This window comes from Aquarana catesbeiana, linkage group LG10, assembly GCF_042186555.1.
Source record: "Aquarana catesbeiana isolate 2022-GZ linkage group LG10, ASM4218655v1, whole genome shotgun sequence".
Taxonomy (NCBI): domain Eukaryota; kingdom Metazoa; phylum Chordata; class Amphibia; order Anura; family Ranidae; genus Aquarana; species Aquarana catesbeiana.
The window spans coordinates 45,600,722-45,616,463 of NC_133333.1; the positions used below are offsets into that span (position 1 = coordinate 45,600,722).

The 15,742-nt window shown below is 41.2% G+C and overlaps 1 protein-coding gene across 6 annotated transcripts in view; it reads left to right on the top strand.

Moving 5' to 3' along the window:
- The window catches only part of LOC141110649 (cell adhesion molecule CEACAM1-like), a 50,165-nt gene that overhangs the window by 17,533 nt on the left and 16,890 nt on the right, over positions 1-15,742 (top strand). For 2 of the 6 annotated variants that reach the window (XM_073602126.1, XM_073602124.1), the window contains 3 exons: positions 1,284-1,550; positions 6,700-6,861; positions 11,733-11,818. In XM_073602126.1, the coding sequence (XP_073458227.1) occupies positions 1,284-1,550; positions 6,700-6,861; positions 11,733-11,818 (515 nt within the window). Of the gene's footprint in view, positions 1-1,283; positions 1,579-6,699; positions 6,862-11,732; positions 11,819-15,742 lie in introns of all 6 variants that reach the window. The other 4 variants (XR_012236314.1, XR_012236313.1, XM_073602125.1 and 1 more) reach the window with 4 other exon arrangements.

Consider the following 15,742-nt stretch of genomic DNA (forward strand, 5'->3'; position numbering starts at 1 on the left):
ATTCAATTATAGAAACATAAAGATGATTTGATGGTCATCTGATAATCAACTTTTTTAGCCATTTCAGGTCCATTTTTAGCCGTTTCAGCCCCGGAAGATTTTACCCCCTTCCTGACCAGAGCACTTTTTGCAATTCGGCACTGCGTCGCTTTAACTGACAATTGCGCGGTCGTGCGACGTTGCACCCAAACAAAATTGACGTCCTTTTTTCCCCACAAATTGAGCTTTCTTTTGGTGGTATTTAATCACCTCTGCGGTTTTTATTTTTTGCGCTATAAACAAAAAAATAGCGACAATTTTATAAAAACGTATTATTTTTTACTTTTTGCTATAATAAATATCCCCAAAAATATATAAAAAATACTATTTTTTTTCCTCAGTTTAAGCTGATATGTATGTATGTATGTGTGTGACATTATGGCAGACACATCGGACATTTATTACACATTTTTGGGACCATTGGCATTTCTACAGCGATCAGTGCTATAAAATTGCATTGATTACTGTAAAAAAGTCACTGGCAGTGAAGGGGTTAACCACTAGGGGGCAGTGAAGGAGTTAAGCGTGTCCTAGCATGTGTTCTAACTGAAGGGGGGAGGGGACTGTCTGGGGGAGATGACAGATCGCTGTTCATACTCTGTATGAACAGACGATCTGTCTGTTCTCCCCTCAGAGAAGCGGAAACTGTGTGTTTACACACACAGATCCTGGTTCTCTGTGTGCCCTGAGCGATCGCGGAAGCCCGGCGGTGATCGCGACCGCCAGGCACTCGCATCGGCTCCGTGGGCGAGCAGGCGGCGCGCATGCGCCCCCTAGTGGCCACAGGGCGAAGCGATGTTACATAACGTCGTTTCGCCCAGCCGTGCCATTCTGCCGCAGTACAGCAGCGCCGGATCGTCGGCAAGTGGTTAAAATTTAGCTGTGCAAATGTCACAGCATTAGCACAGCCATCGTAAAAATTCAGTGTGTCTAATATATTTATTTCCTTTGATTGTCGGCGCCATCTAGTGCCCATAATGTGGTACTTTCCTGATTGAGGTATTTCATGAAAGTACCGCATTATGGCCACTAGATGACGCTGGTAATCCTAGAAAATAAATATATTAGACAGAATATGAAGATTATTTGCAATGCTGGTACAAATGCATTTGGAATGTTTTATAAATGGTCTCCTTAGTGTTGGGAGGTATGATCATAGATGGTGTGGTATGATATGATCAGGACTGACCTTAGATCCCAATTGTTTGAATGTGATCTAATGTATGGATGTACTTTATTTACAGAGCCGGTCAGTAAACCTATAATCACAGCGTCACCCTCCCAGGTCCAGGAATCTGATGCTGTTAACCTGACATGTTCTGCAGTCAATGCTGATCAGATAATATGGAAGAAGGATGGTTCCATTCTCCCAGATGACATCAGATTATCAGCAGATAACACGACCATCGAATTCTCCAGTGTGAATAATACAGATGCTGGAAACTATCAGTGTGAGGCCAGGAATATAGCCAGCCAAAGCACCAGTGATCTCTACACCCTGACCGTCCCCTGTGAGCACTTACCTATTACTACGTTAAGGTAAATCCAACCAAAACTGATATTTCAATGCGGGGTGGATGCTGGCAGAATGAGTCACCTGCTGGCTTTTCACAACAGTTGGGAACTCCCAGGACAAGGTCTAGGTACTAAGTTCCTGGCTCCACCCACCTGCCACACCCACTCTGTGTCTGTCTCACTCATGCTGATGGGGTCTCTCTACAGAGTTCCCCAAGCAGTTTAAGAACCTTGTGGGTGAGTCACCAGCATCAACCCCATACATGTAATATAAGTTTTGGATGGGCTAAGGTTTCCAATATTTTATTTTTAAAAATGAAATTTAAAAAAAAAAAAAAATGTTGTTTAGTAAATGCCTCCACAGCCCAGAGCATGATGGGTTTTCTACTTTTTTATAACAAAACCTTCATGCCGGGACAATGTTCAGCTTTAATTTTTATTGGTTTTAATGCATGAACTCCAGGCACAAAAACTTTCAATTAAATATATTCCTCAATACTTTGGAGGCTGGTTCTAAACTTTTTAAGGGGGGGCGGCAAACAAACCCACCCACCAGGTCCGCACTTAGCCCCTCTGCGGCTTCTCTTCCTGCTGTCCCGATGGGCAAGGAGGAGAAGGCGGAAGACAATGGCGAATATTGATTTTCTAGTGTCACAAGTAGGTGGGTTTGGGACGCAATGCTCTTTGCCCCGAGGCCAACCTTTTTTAAGACAACTAGAGCCTCAGGCTCTAATCATGTGGCTTTAAAAAAAAACCTCATAGAAACCTATGAGTCTGGCCCCTAATGCATCCCCACATGCAAACCAGGGGGGCAGCGCACCTGCGCCCCTAATGGACCATTCTTGCCTCAATAGCCACAAATTATATAAATCCACTTTGTGTGCACCAAATGCCTTCCCAAACCCAGATGTTACCTTGCAAAAGTAGCAGTGACATCAGCACTGTGCTGTGTATAGCCTAACAGAGAGCATAGCTGTGGGATGCCTGTAGAAATTACAGGAGGGGGTGGAGACAAGACCAGCAATGACCTGTCTTTGTCTCTGTAAAGGGGCTTCCTGTAATAAACTTTCACACTGGATTACTGATTTGTTTATCCCGGAGTTCAGCTTTAATAAAGAGAGAATAAAAATATTTCACTATATAAGTTGTATAAGTGAAAGTGTCTGTAATGAGTCTATGGCTGATGTGTGGGATAGCGCTGGACCAATAGAAGAAAAGGTTCAGACCTGTGATTGAATTCTAGTATGGGTGGACCCTGTTCTGGTCCTAGGCTGATACCTCTCTGATAGCGACACAAGGAAACACTCACCAGATGGTGGACTCCTGGATGTGTACAGAGGAGCGACACAAGGAAACACTCACCAGATGGTGGACTCCTGGATGTGTACAGAGGAGCGACACAAGGAAACACTCACCAGATGGTGGCCTTTTGGATATGTACAGAGGAGCGCCTGGTACAAAAGTTCATTTCACATAAGATTTTTTTAAAACATTTAATGGTTAAGAGCATCAAATACAACCAATGTGTTTCAGGAGGAAAACCTCGCCTTTCCTCAAAGCTTGAGCAGTTGTCTTTATTAATATCATACAGAATGCACTAAGGGACCTGTTTTAAAGCTTGATGAAGACTAACTTCTCCTGACAGCAATGTAGGCAGACAGCTGAGTCATTCTGTAATAAGTTTATGAAAAGAAGGAATCTGACGCCTCCCCATGGCAAACATTGGGACTGCGCAAGAGGAGGTGATTTCATACTCGATCTTCGATAGTGCAGGAGACTGAGACTCCCACTGGTAAAATATAACAGCATCCTCACGGCCAGTACAATCCCCAATTTGGGAAGACTAGGGGTGCTCTATGATTTATATAGCACCGGGTAATATTGAGAAAACCAACATTACTGTACATGCCAAATACCAAATAGAAATTAGAGGGACCCATAAACAGTAAAACTGGGGTAAAAAGAAAATAATATTGATACAAAGAATAATAATGTTAACCTCTTGCCGCCCATGTAATGCTCCTGGCATAGCGACCAAACTGTTATAGACAGCTCTAGTAATGATTGTGAGCTGGCAGGATGAGCTCCCGATCATATGGCCACTGTGAAAGCCAATCACAATCGAGCAGTCCATCCCACCCCTGGGCAAAAAAGACCCACTTACAGGGATGGCGGGCCTGGATGGGAAGGGGTTAAGTATATGACACACATTGATACAAGTCTTTTTAGATCAGATATTAGAAAGACAGGGTTGATTTACTAATGTATGTACAATGCAATGATTAAATGGAAGAATGATAATAGGAATAAGATAAAAATTAAAGCCCTATGATGTCTTTCTAAAAACAGCATACTAATGTTTCCAGGTAGAATAAAATAATCAGAATGTACTATAGTAAAACATATATATATATATATATATATATATATATATATATATATATATATATATATATATATATTTTAGGCATGTGCAATTCATTTCATTCTGAATTCGTTTTTTAACGAATTTCGACAAATTCGTTAATTTGGGAATATCCAAATTAACGAAAACCCGTTTAACGAATTTTTTCCGAATATTCGGAAATTCGATAAAATTGGACATTCGTAAATTCGGGCATTCGTACATTAATAAATTAGTGAATTCGTAAATTTGTAAATTCAAAAATTCGGAAATCTGAAATAATAGTTAATAATAACTTAACTATTAGTAATTACTAGTAACTTTTAAATTATAGGTATTGTAATTTCCTTTCAAATTTGGCTTTTAGTTAACGTAACACATACAAATTTATCCGAAGTTATGAATGATCCGAAAAAACGGAATGGAACGTAATGAATTAATAATAATAAATAACAATAATAATAACGTTTTATTATTATTATTTATTATTAATTTGTTCCGTTCCATTTGTTTAGATGCAGCATTCATTTTGGATAATTCATAACTTTGGATAAATTCGTATTTGTTACGTTCACTGACAGTCAAATTTGAAAGGAAATTACAATACCTATAATTTAATAGTTAGTTACTATTTCAGATTTTTGAATTTTCGGGTTTTTGGATTTTCAAACTTGGAATTTACAAATTTCCGAACTTTCTAATTTACGAATGTACGAATGTACGAATTTACAAATGAACGAATGTTCGAATTTACGAATGAACGAATTTACGAATGAACGAATTTACGAATGAACGAATTTACGAATCGCGATAACGCATGACCTGAAAAACGAAAAAAAAATAATAAACTAATGAAACGAAAATGAACAAATTTTTTGGCTGTGCACATGTCTAATATATATATTGAACTGTACTGTAATTATGCTGCCCCCCCTACATTGTAAAGCGCTGTTGGCGCTATATAAATTGTGTATAATCATAATAAAATATATATATATTGTAAAGGATTAACATCAAATGTAGAGCTTGAAGGACACCGCCACTCGCTGGTTCTTCTTTTTAAGGGCTTTGTTTGCCCATTTTTATTAAAAGAAAGTTCAACGAACAAAGATAGGTTTCCCTCGCAGGGGTTTTAGCATTCCTTTTCATCAACAAAACTACATTCAGCCTAGTTGGCTCTCACTTGTAGCACTGCAGCTCTGGCCTTACACTCCAGACCCTTGTCTGTCTTATACAGACTGTTTCACCGACCACCTTGGTGCACACAGCTTTGAAGCCCTTCAACGCACACAGCTAACAGCCTCTTGCTGCACTGGCTCCCACGTGGAGCCCTCCTGACTTCTGGTACTCAGACTTCCTATCTGCCGGGGTAGAGCCCAGAACCATGGTCAGGTTACTACTAAAAGCCCAGCACACACCTGACCAATCAGTATGCTGGCTGTTCTCTAAATCAGGACCCAGGACTATGGATTTCATCCCACCCGGATCTCTCAAAAATCCCCGAGCTCCAGATCCCAAAGTGGACTTAGCAAAACACTGAGGAAACTAAAAGGCCAGTTTCCTCTTCATGTTACATACGCCCTGGAGCCCCTAAACCCGTCTGGTTGAGAATTCTGGGTCACATCCTCCTTCTAGACCCTGGCAGGGCAACGCTCTGCCACAATATCTATATATATATATATAGATATAGATATATATATATATATACACCCTGAAAATAAGACCTAGCGTAATTGTCAGTGATGGCTGCAATATAGGCCCTACCCCCCAAATAAGCCCTACCCTGTTTCCCTGAAAATAAGCCCTACCCTATAAATAGGTCCTCAAGGACTTTAACTAGGGCTTATTTGGGGGGTATATAATTTTTTATTTAATAATAAAATATAAAAAATATATATACACAAGTTCATAAAGATAAAAAGAGGCTAAGGGAACTATAAATAAAGAAATAATGATAAATGACCACTAGAGGGAGATATGGTGTTACCATGTATTATGAAAGTTGTAATATAGTATTAGTAGAGGAGGTAAAGTGTAACTTATTAACCCATATGATAGTTTAAATACATGTTTAGTTATTATTTTGTTTTTTCCAGTTTGTTACATATTATTTTATTTTTAAATTACAACAAAGAAGGAACAAAGCTCTGAAAAATGATCTGCAGTGGCTCACTTTTCAGAGGGTGGTATAGCAATGGTTGGCTGGCATTCAGGAGGTGCCTCCTGAATGTCTTTTTTTTTTCTTTATCTCCAAAGGGAATTTTTTTTTTTAATTCCACACTGCGACAGCGTTTGGCTTGCAGCTGCTTTGCACTCTTTGCAAACTCTGCAGGTCCAATAAAATTGCTGCCATTGCATGGCATGTGAACAGTTAAAAGTTAAATGAGGTGTGATTGGTTTGCTGGCTAATTCTTATAGTGAATATGTCCATATTTATTGCTGATTCTCATCTATTGAAGATTATTACCAATTGCACATTTCTCAACATAGTATATAGTAGCTAAGCAAGCATATAGAAATTCCTTTTAAATGCTTAGGTTGGTCCTCCCTACAGCAAACCAATCGTATTCCAGCTGTCATTTTTTATTTTGGTTGCAGGCCAGAAAGCTTATATCTTATTGGTTTTCTGGGCACCCAATCCTTCAATTTTCTTCCTCCTAGTTTTTATAAGCACGCTCCCATTTACTCTTTTGCTAGTAATACATTTTATATATAACAAGATACGTCTGTTTTTTTTTCAGATGGCTCGGAATGCTCCACATGTGGTACAAACACTGCCGCCATCTCAGGAGTCGCCTGTGCGGCGGTCCTCATTATTGCCATACTGCTCAGCATCTGCTTCCTCCTCTACAAGAAATGTGTCCATCCTGTACATGACATTCCAAGTATGTATGGATACAAAGGTGAATGACTCTTACATCTATTTAGAGGAACAGAGTAGTGTATTTTTAGCCCTCACATATTTTGACTTTTGTAAATATTTATTTCAACTTTATATTTTGTATTTTACGTCTGCTTTTTGTATCTGTGCTATTATAAATAGAGAGATTTGTAATTTATAAATGAAACACTAGAGGGAGCTCTGTATATGACTTTTCTTAAGAACTAAAGTTAAAGTGGTTGTAAAGCTCAAACATGAAATATGAACAAAAGACACATCCCTCTATAGCAGGGGTCCCCAAACTTTATAAACAAAGGGCCAGTTTACTGTCCTTAAACCACTTCAGCCCCGGAAGGATTTACCCCCTTCCTGACCAGAGCATCGCTTTAACTGACAATTGCGCGGTCGTGCGAAGTTGCACCCAAACAAAATTGATGTCCTTTTTTCCCCACAAATAGAGCTTTCTTTTGGTGGTATTTGATCACCTCTGTGATCTTTATTTTTTGCGCTATAAACAAAAAAAGAGTGTCAATTTTGAAAAAAACGTAATATTTTTTGCTATAATATCCCCCAAAAATATATATGTATACAAAAACAATTTTTTTTCCTCAGTTTAGGCCGATATGTATTCTTCTACATATTTCTGGTAAAAAAAAAAAAAAAAAATGGCAATAAGCGTATATTGCTTGGTTTGCGCAAAAGTTATAGCGTCTACAAAATAGGGGATAGTTTTATGGCAATTTTATTATTATATTTTTTTATTAGTAATGGTGGTGATCTGCAATTTTTATCGTGATTGCGACATTATGGCGGACACATCGGACACTTTTGACACTATTTTGGGACCATTGTCATTTATACAGCGATCAGTGCTATAAAAATGCACTGATTACTGTGTAAATGACACTGGCAGGGAAGGGGTTAAACACTAGGGGGCGAGCAAGGGGTTAAGTGTGTCCTAGGGAGTGATTCTAACTGTTGAGGGGATGGGCTACCACTGACATGACAGTGATCACTGCTCCCGATGACGGGGAGCAGTGATCTCTGCCATATACCTAGGCAGAATGGGGAAATGCCTTGTTTACAAAGGCATCTCCCTCTTCTTCCGCTCCGTGACATGATCGCGGGCACCTGGCGGACACCACAGTCACGGAGCACGTGGAGGGTGGGCGCGCACCCACAATACCGCATCTTAAAGGGGACGTACCTGTACGCCCTTTTGCCCACCCGTGCCATTCTGCCGTCGTATATCGGTGTGCGGCGGTCGGGAAGGGGTTAAACTTCAGTGGGGCCAGACTGTGGCCAGTGGGAGAAAAAAATGTCCTGGTGTCAGTAGAAAATGCCCCACCATTGATATTAAGGGGCCAGGGCAGTAATACTGCCCCATCTTTGGTATCTTTCCTTCTCTTCCTTTAGTAAACCAACCTGAATGTATCAGCTAGGTATGCTCGTTGTTTTCAGACAACTCATAGATTTGTATTGTGAGAAGGTTGTAGCAGAATCTTTAACCTCTTCCAGTCTAATGAGAACCTTTGAAGCCACAGACCACTGACATCCTTCAGTATGTAGTGGGTTATGAGGCATAGTGGGTGCAAAGATGGTGAAAGGCATTGGGTGCCAGACACTTCTTGGATGCAAAAGAGGTTTTTATTTCTTTTAACAGTCCTTTTTATATTTTGCAAGGGAAAGAGGGTTAGGACCAGGACACACTTGAGTGGTTGCAATTTCAATAGGCAGACTCTGAGACTTCAGTAGGAAGACAGCTGTACAGGGAAAGGCCCCAGCAAGGTGCCACTTCTGCACGTGCAGGTTTGCTGTCTTCTATGGCAACAGTATCTAACAGTTCCTAACACAAAGTTCAACAGTTCTCTCAGCTTCACTACAATGTCCACTTGTAGCTCTTCAGCCCCTTGAGCTCCTAGTCTCTCACTGGACTCTGATTTACTGACTCTGAATCCCGTGAGCGACTCAAGGCTTTGGCGGTGGTATCTCCCTGAAGTGTCACCCATGCTTCCCTGCTGGGTCCCTAGCTTGGCACTCCAGATACCTCCAGCTTCACCCCTGCTACCCAGGCCGGTCCCTGGCTAGACACACAAGGCTGCTCTGCAAGCGTCACCTCCGCTGGTTGGGTCCCTGACTTGATCACCGCCTGAAGTTTCCCGATTCTCCACCGTGCCCGTTTGGTGAGAATGTTGCTCTGGTACTTGCTTCAGTTACTCACTCTGGTCCCTGGTAAAGGTGGTTGGTCCCTTTGTGGTGACAGCTTCCCTTATACCTCCGACCACGACAGGTTCTCCGGCAAAACAGTCACTTTTGGTTGGACTGCAAGCCACAATCCCAACCCTGCCCTCTTACTTCTGGATAGGCCCTCACACAGCCTGGCAGCCAGATGTCCCCTGGATAGGCCCAATCTCTGGCCTAGCAGTCCGGGGGAGACGACACACGTCCACCCAGACGACAGTCCGGGTGACATAGAACATAGATGACCTGACTCCACCCAAATATATAGGTTCTCCCAGCAGACTAAGGAAAGAGAAAAGTAGAACAAGGCTAAACTTAGGGAGAAATCAATGGATCTCTAACAACTATCTACAGTAGCTACTCCTGGCAAGGAATTTGGTGAGGAGCTCCCTGACTAAACCCCAGGGCGCTACAAGAAGAACAGCACAACCACTGTGTAGCACAATGTACTGGGGCTATATAGGGCTTTCACTTGTCTATACCTATAACTCTGAGCTATACACAGAAACAGATTTTTTATTTTTAAATCATTAACATACATTAGTATGTTTATTTTACTTCAGCTGACCTTTTATATACATATAAAAACACAGATTCTCATATACTCCTTTTAATATATGTTTTGGAGAGTCAGGGAAAATCCATAGCTTGTTGGGTAACAATGCAGTCATGAGACAAAACACGGTACACTAGAATTTGTAAAGTTTTCTACTAGATTTATATCTAACAAAGCTTTCACTTTCAATATATATAGTATAAGTTATTTACATTCAACTGAATTTGTTCTGTAATTTTGAAGATGCTGCGTAGCTTATCCAAGCAACTTCTTCAGTTCTAATGAAAACAACCCAGCATCAGGGGCAGACTGACCATTGAGCCACTCTGGCACTGCCCGAGGGCCCTAGGCCACTAGGGGGCCCCATCAGGGTTGCCAGCCTCAGTGAAACCAGGGACAGTATGTATAAATCTGTGTTTTTTTACATCTGTCTGTGTATACTGTGTGTACATGTATGTGTATACTGTATGATTGTATACTGTGTGTGTGTGTATACTGTGTGGCCCCATAATCTGATTGCCTGGGGGCCCCCATAATCTCCTATTGCCCGGGGGCCCCATGAGTTATCAGTCCGCCCCTGCCCAGCATGCAATGCATCTGGAAAGTGTTCACAACGCTTCACTTTTTCCACATTTTGTTATGTTACAACCTTATTCCAAAATGGATTAAATTCATTATTTTCCGCAAAAAATTCTACAAACAATACCCCATAATGACAATGTGAAAGAAGTTTGTTTGAAATCTTTGCAAATTTATATTAAAAAAAAAAAAATCACATGTACATAAGTATCACAGCCTTTGCTCAATGCTTTGTTGAAACACCTTTGCCCCCAATTACAGCCTCGAATCTGAGTTTGAATATGATGCTACAAGCTCGGCACGCCTATTTTTGGGCAATTTCTCCCATTCTCCTTTGCAGGACCTCTCAAGTTCCATCAGGTTGGATGGGGAGCATCAGTGCACAGCCATTTTCAGATCTCTGTAGAGATGTTCAATCAAGTTCAAGTCTGTGCCTCTCAAGGACATTCACAGAGTTGTCCCATAGCCACTCCTTTGTTAATTTGGCTGTGTGCTTAGGGTCATTGTCCTGTTGATGAACCTTTGCCCCAGTCTGAGGTCCAGAGTGCTCTGGAGCAGGTATTCATCAAGGATGTCTCTTACATTGCTACAGTCATCTTTCCCTCGATCCTGACTAGTCTCCCAGTTCCTGCCACTGAAAAACATCCCCACAGTATGATGCTGCCTGCCACCACCATGCTTTACTGTAGGGATGGTATTTGGCCAAGTAATGAGCGGTGCCTGGTTTCCTCCAGACATGACGCTTGCCATTCAGGCTAAAGAGTTCAATCTTTGTTTCATCAGACCAGAGAGTTTTGTTTCTCATGGTCTGAGAGTCCTTCAGCTGCCTTTTGGCAAACTCCAGGCGAGGTGTCATGTGCCTTTACCGAGGAGTGGCTTCCATCTGGCAACTCTACCATACAGGCCCGATTGGTGGAGTGCTGCAGAGATGGTTGTTCTTCTGGAAGGTTTTCCTCTCTCCACAGAGAAAACCTTGAGCTCTGTCAGAGTGACCATCTGGTTCTTGGTCATATCCCTAAGGCCCTTCTCCCCCGATCACTCAGTTTGGCCGGGCGGCCTGCTCTAAGAAAGAGTCCTGGTGGTACCAAACTTCTTCCATTTATGGATGATGGAGGCCACTGTGTTCATTGGGACCTTCAATGCTGCAAACATTTTTTTGTACCCTTCCCCAGATCTGTGCCTTGATACAATCCTGTCTCTGAGGTCTACAGACAATTCTTTGGACTTTATATATGGTCCCACAGTTAACAGTGCATATCAGAGCACAAACCAAGCCATAGACAGGTGTGTTTTGAAAAACCGCTGCGCAAATACTGTGTGACTTAAAAAAATTGCAAAACCCACCATTTTATTCACTAGGGCCTCTGAAGAAGTGGCTTGGATAAACTACATAGCGTCTTCTACATTACAGAACAAGTCTAGTAGAATGTGACTAAATATTACTAGATCTACTAGATTACTACTACTGGAGAACCTTCAAAGACATTTTACTTTCAACATGTTTATTCTCCGTTTAGGATCCCCCTATGAAAGAGAAGATCCCTGCGTCATATACGACAATGTACTAGAGCTGACACCAGCGAGGAACATTCAACCTTATTCGGTAAATTTTTTAAAATGTTAAATTGTTCTTAAAGTGTATGTAAACCCTAACCATTTGTGTTAAAGAAATCAAATAAAATTTCATACCGTGCTCTAAGTACTCAAATATACAAACAAAAAAAAATGCAAAAAAATCATACGTGAATATCATAAAACAATATATATGCTAAAACACTAAAATAATTTGATTTCAAATTTCTTTGGAAATTATATGGGCATTTAAGTGTCCGTGAACCACCACCATGAATTTTCTATCAATGTGAGTGATGGGAATCCCTGCGATTTGGGTGAGAAAATGTCTTCATCCACCACCAGGCAAACAATCTACTCACCAGAGGGAGTTGACAACCGCAATGCCGCATACATACGAGCGGACTGGTCCGACGGACCGAGTCCGGCGGACAAGTCGACCGTGTGTGGGCTTCATTGGACCCGCAGTGGATTTTTTCGGTCGAAAATCTCACGGACTTTAGATTTGGAAATTTAGAACATGATTCAAATCTTTCCGCCGGACTCGAGTCTGGTCGAAAAGTCCGCTCCTCTGTATGCTAGTCCGACGGACGAAAACCGACGCTAGGGCAGCTATTGGCTACTGGCTAGCAACTTCCTTATTTTAGTCTGGTCGTATGTCATCACGTACGAATCCGTCGGACTTTGGTGTGATCGTGTGTAGGCAAGTCCGCTTGTTCGGAAAGTCAGTCGGAAGTCCGCCAAAAGTCCGTCGGATAGACCGTCGGACCAGTCCGGTCGAAAAGTCAGCTTGTGTGTACGCGGCATTAAAGGTAGTCAAACCAGGCGCAGATACCAATGAAAGTATGCCTTATGAAAGGAGACTGGTCCACAGCTCGATATGCTCCAATGATCGATCAGAGAAGATTGGCACTCATTACAGGTGGTCAGATCAAGCACAGATACCAATGGAAGTGTGCCTTCTAAAAGGGAGACTGGTCCACGGCCCGATAAACTCCAACGATTGGTTATATGTTTAAAAGATAACAAGTAGGGGCTCCTCATTGCATAGTATAAAAAATCCCTTTAGCCCATAAGAAGCATCGGCATAAAACATAGTAAAAACACTTTGACTGAATCAAAATGCATTCCACCTGCGTTCCAACTAGCAGAAATGACATATCACGTGCCCTACGACCCGTTGCATTTCGTCAGTAATGTCTGACGTCATCAGGAGTCATGTGGTCGGATGCGTCATTTCCTTTATATATACACAGCCACAAATTTGATATCCAATCCACTTCCATCCTTAGTAATCATTTAAAATATTGTACCAAAAAGTTAATACATGGTTCTAGAACCAAAGGAACTAAATTTCGGCACTAAAAAAAAATATCGTAACAAGTGCACCCTCTGATGCTGGACTCGGCTATTACATCAAAGAATGCTGTAACAAGTGCACCATCTGGTGGTGGGCTCAATTACTATATCAAAAAGCACACTATCTTGTGGATACATAAATTATTGCTATCTGCAATTACTCATTGTAAAAAATACCATCTTGTGGATGGACATATTATAACAGTCAGAAATGGCTCTAATTAAATCGCAGGGATTCTCATCACTTACATTGATAGAAGATTCATGGTGGTGGTTCGCGGACACTTAATTTGATTTCAAATCTCTTTGGAAATTATATGGGCATTTATTTTATTATATAGTTTTTGTCCGACTAAGGGTAGACACCTGAAAATATGCACCTCATCCCAAGGCATGAATTATTCAAAAGAAGAAAAGGATTTGGGAAGGGACTATAGCGGTGCTAGTTACAGATAATAAAAAAACAATCAAATATATATAAAAATATACAAAATGTATTTTATTATAGACAAAGATTAAAACAGTTAACAAAGTACAATAGGTTGTTGGATTTCAAGGGATAATTCCAATATGGTGGTTGAAACAAAGGGGCTTTATAGAGATTGAATGGTTGCATATTATCCTGACATGTTTCGCCTCACGCCTTTTTCGGTGGATATACGCATCAACCATAGATGCTTGCTGTGGGGGCACCCGAGTCGCTGATCTGTGTGTCTATTCAGACACAGAGCTGTAGCTAGGCCCTGCCCCCTTCTCTTTCTTCATTGGATCACTGACTTTGACAGCAGCGGGAGCCAATGGCGCCTGCTGCTGTGTCTCAGCCAATGAGGAGGGAGAGTCCCGGACAGCCAAGACTCTTTTGCAACATTGCTGGATCGAGATGGGGCTCAGGCAAGTGTTAGGGGGGGCTGAGGGAGGCTGCTGCACACAGAAGATTTTTTATCTTAATGCATAGAATGCATTAGTAAAAAAAAAGTAAAAAAAAAAAACCTTCTGCCTTTAGAACCACTTTATTTGCAGTCTATGGCACTCATGTCGCAAGGAAGATGTAGAAAAGTAGTGCAGGAACTTTTTTTTTTTTTTTTTCTCTGTGACGTAAAAGGCTAAGTTCACTTTTTTTTTTTTAATTCGAGCTCCCCTATGCACCAATATAGCATTCATGTACTTTTTTTGCAAAAATATCAAAGCTTTCCATAAAATCTACAGACACGTACCTTACTGTCCTCTATCCATGATTCAAAACGTTTCTATTGCTTCTGTCTTCTGTCCTTACAGACAAGAGGTTATGACACAGGAAGGCGTTACCCAGCTGACCTCATTAGCACACACCCTGCATCATCCACCCTCCCACTCCCAGCTGCACATTTTTTTAAATGAAATGCAATCAATCAGTGATCACCCTTCTCACTAAATACATAATATACGGCCATGTTTATACACCTAAAATTACTAGCTGCGCTTTCGGTGACATTAATTGTTAACAACACACCAAACACAGAAGCAAACACACATTTTGGCATGTGAAAAAACGAATGGCAAATGCTGCAAAACGCACAGTAAAAAACATGCAACCCACAAATTGCCAACATGTCCCATAAGCCACATATAGCACAACCCATTTAAATCAACAGGCTGCCCTATGCGTGTCACAGGACAAACAAGCCACAAAACGTTCACTCTCACTATGCTAGATGTGAGTGGGGCCTGAAAGGGAAATTGGTGGAATAACACAAGAACAACGAGGCTCCATTCACATCTGTGCATTTCCTTGCATTTCAGAAATGCGCTGCACCAAAAATTGCAGTAAAAAACGCACCAAGCTCCGCTCTAAAAAAAAGTTCTGAAGCTTCTTTGGGGTGATTACTGTGTGTAGGGTGGCCCATTCAGGGGGGTGGGCTGCCCTATGTGTGATGAGTGAAAATGCTCCAAAACTCCTCCCTCCCCCTCGCTAAAAAAATAAAAAAAACGCATGTGGGAATGTGAGTTCCCGCTAGGCAGAGATGTGAACAGGGCTTGACAGCTGAGTGTTTCTGTCCACTCTCTCCTATGTACTTGTATAAAGATGGCCATACACTATGCAATCTGATTGTGTATATAGTGAGAAGGGTGATCACTGACTGATTGCATTTCATTTAAAAAATGTGCATCTGGGAGCGGGAGGGTGGATGATGCAGGGTGTGTGCTAATGAGGTCAGCTGGTAAACCCCTCCCTGTGTCATAAACTCTAGTCTGTAAGGACATAAGACAGAAGCAATAGATACGTTTGGAATCATGGATGGAGGACAGTAAGGTATGTGTCTGTAGATTTTATTGAAAGCTTTTATATTTTTGCAAAAAAAGTGCATGAATGCTATATTAGTACATAGGGGAGCTGGAATTTAGAAAAAAAAAAAAAAGGTGAACTTAGCCTTTAAGTCACAACAATTTAGATGCCACCTATTGAAATGAATGTGTTTTGATTTGTTATGCGACTTTGTGTTGCATTTTGCAGCAATATCAACCAGGGCTCTTCTGAATGAATGTTCTTTTATTATGTGCAGTAGAAGTAGCTAGAAGGAATTAGCAAATAGGTGTAAGCATTGGTTACATTTATTTA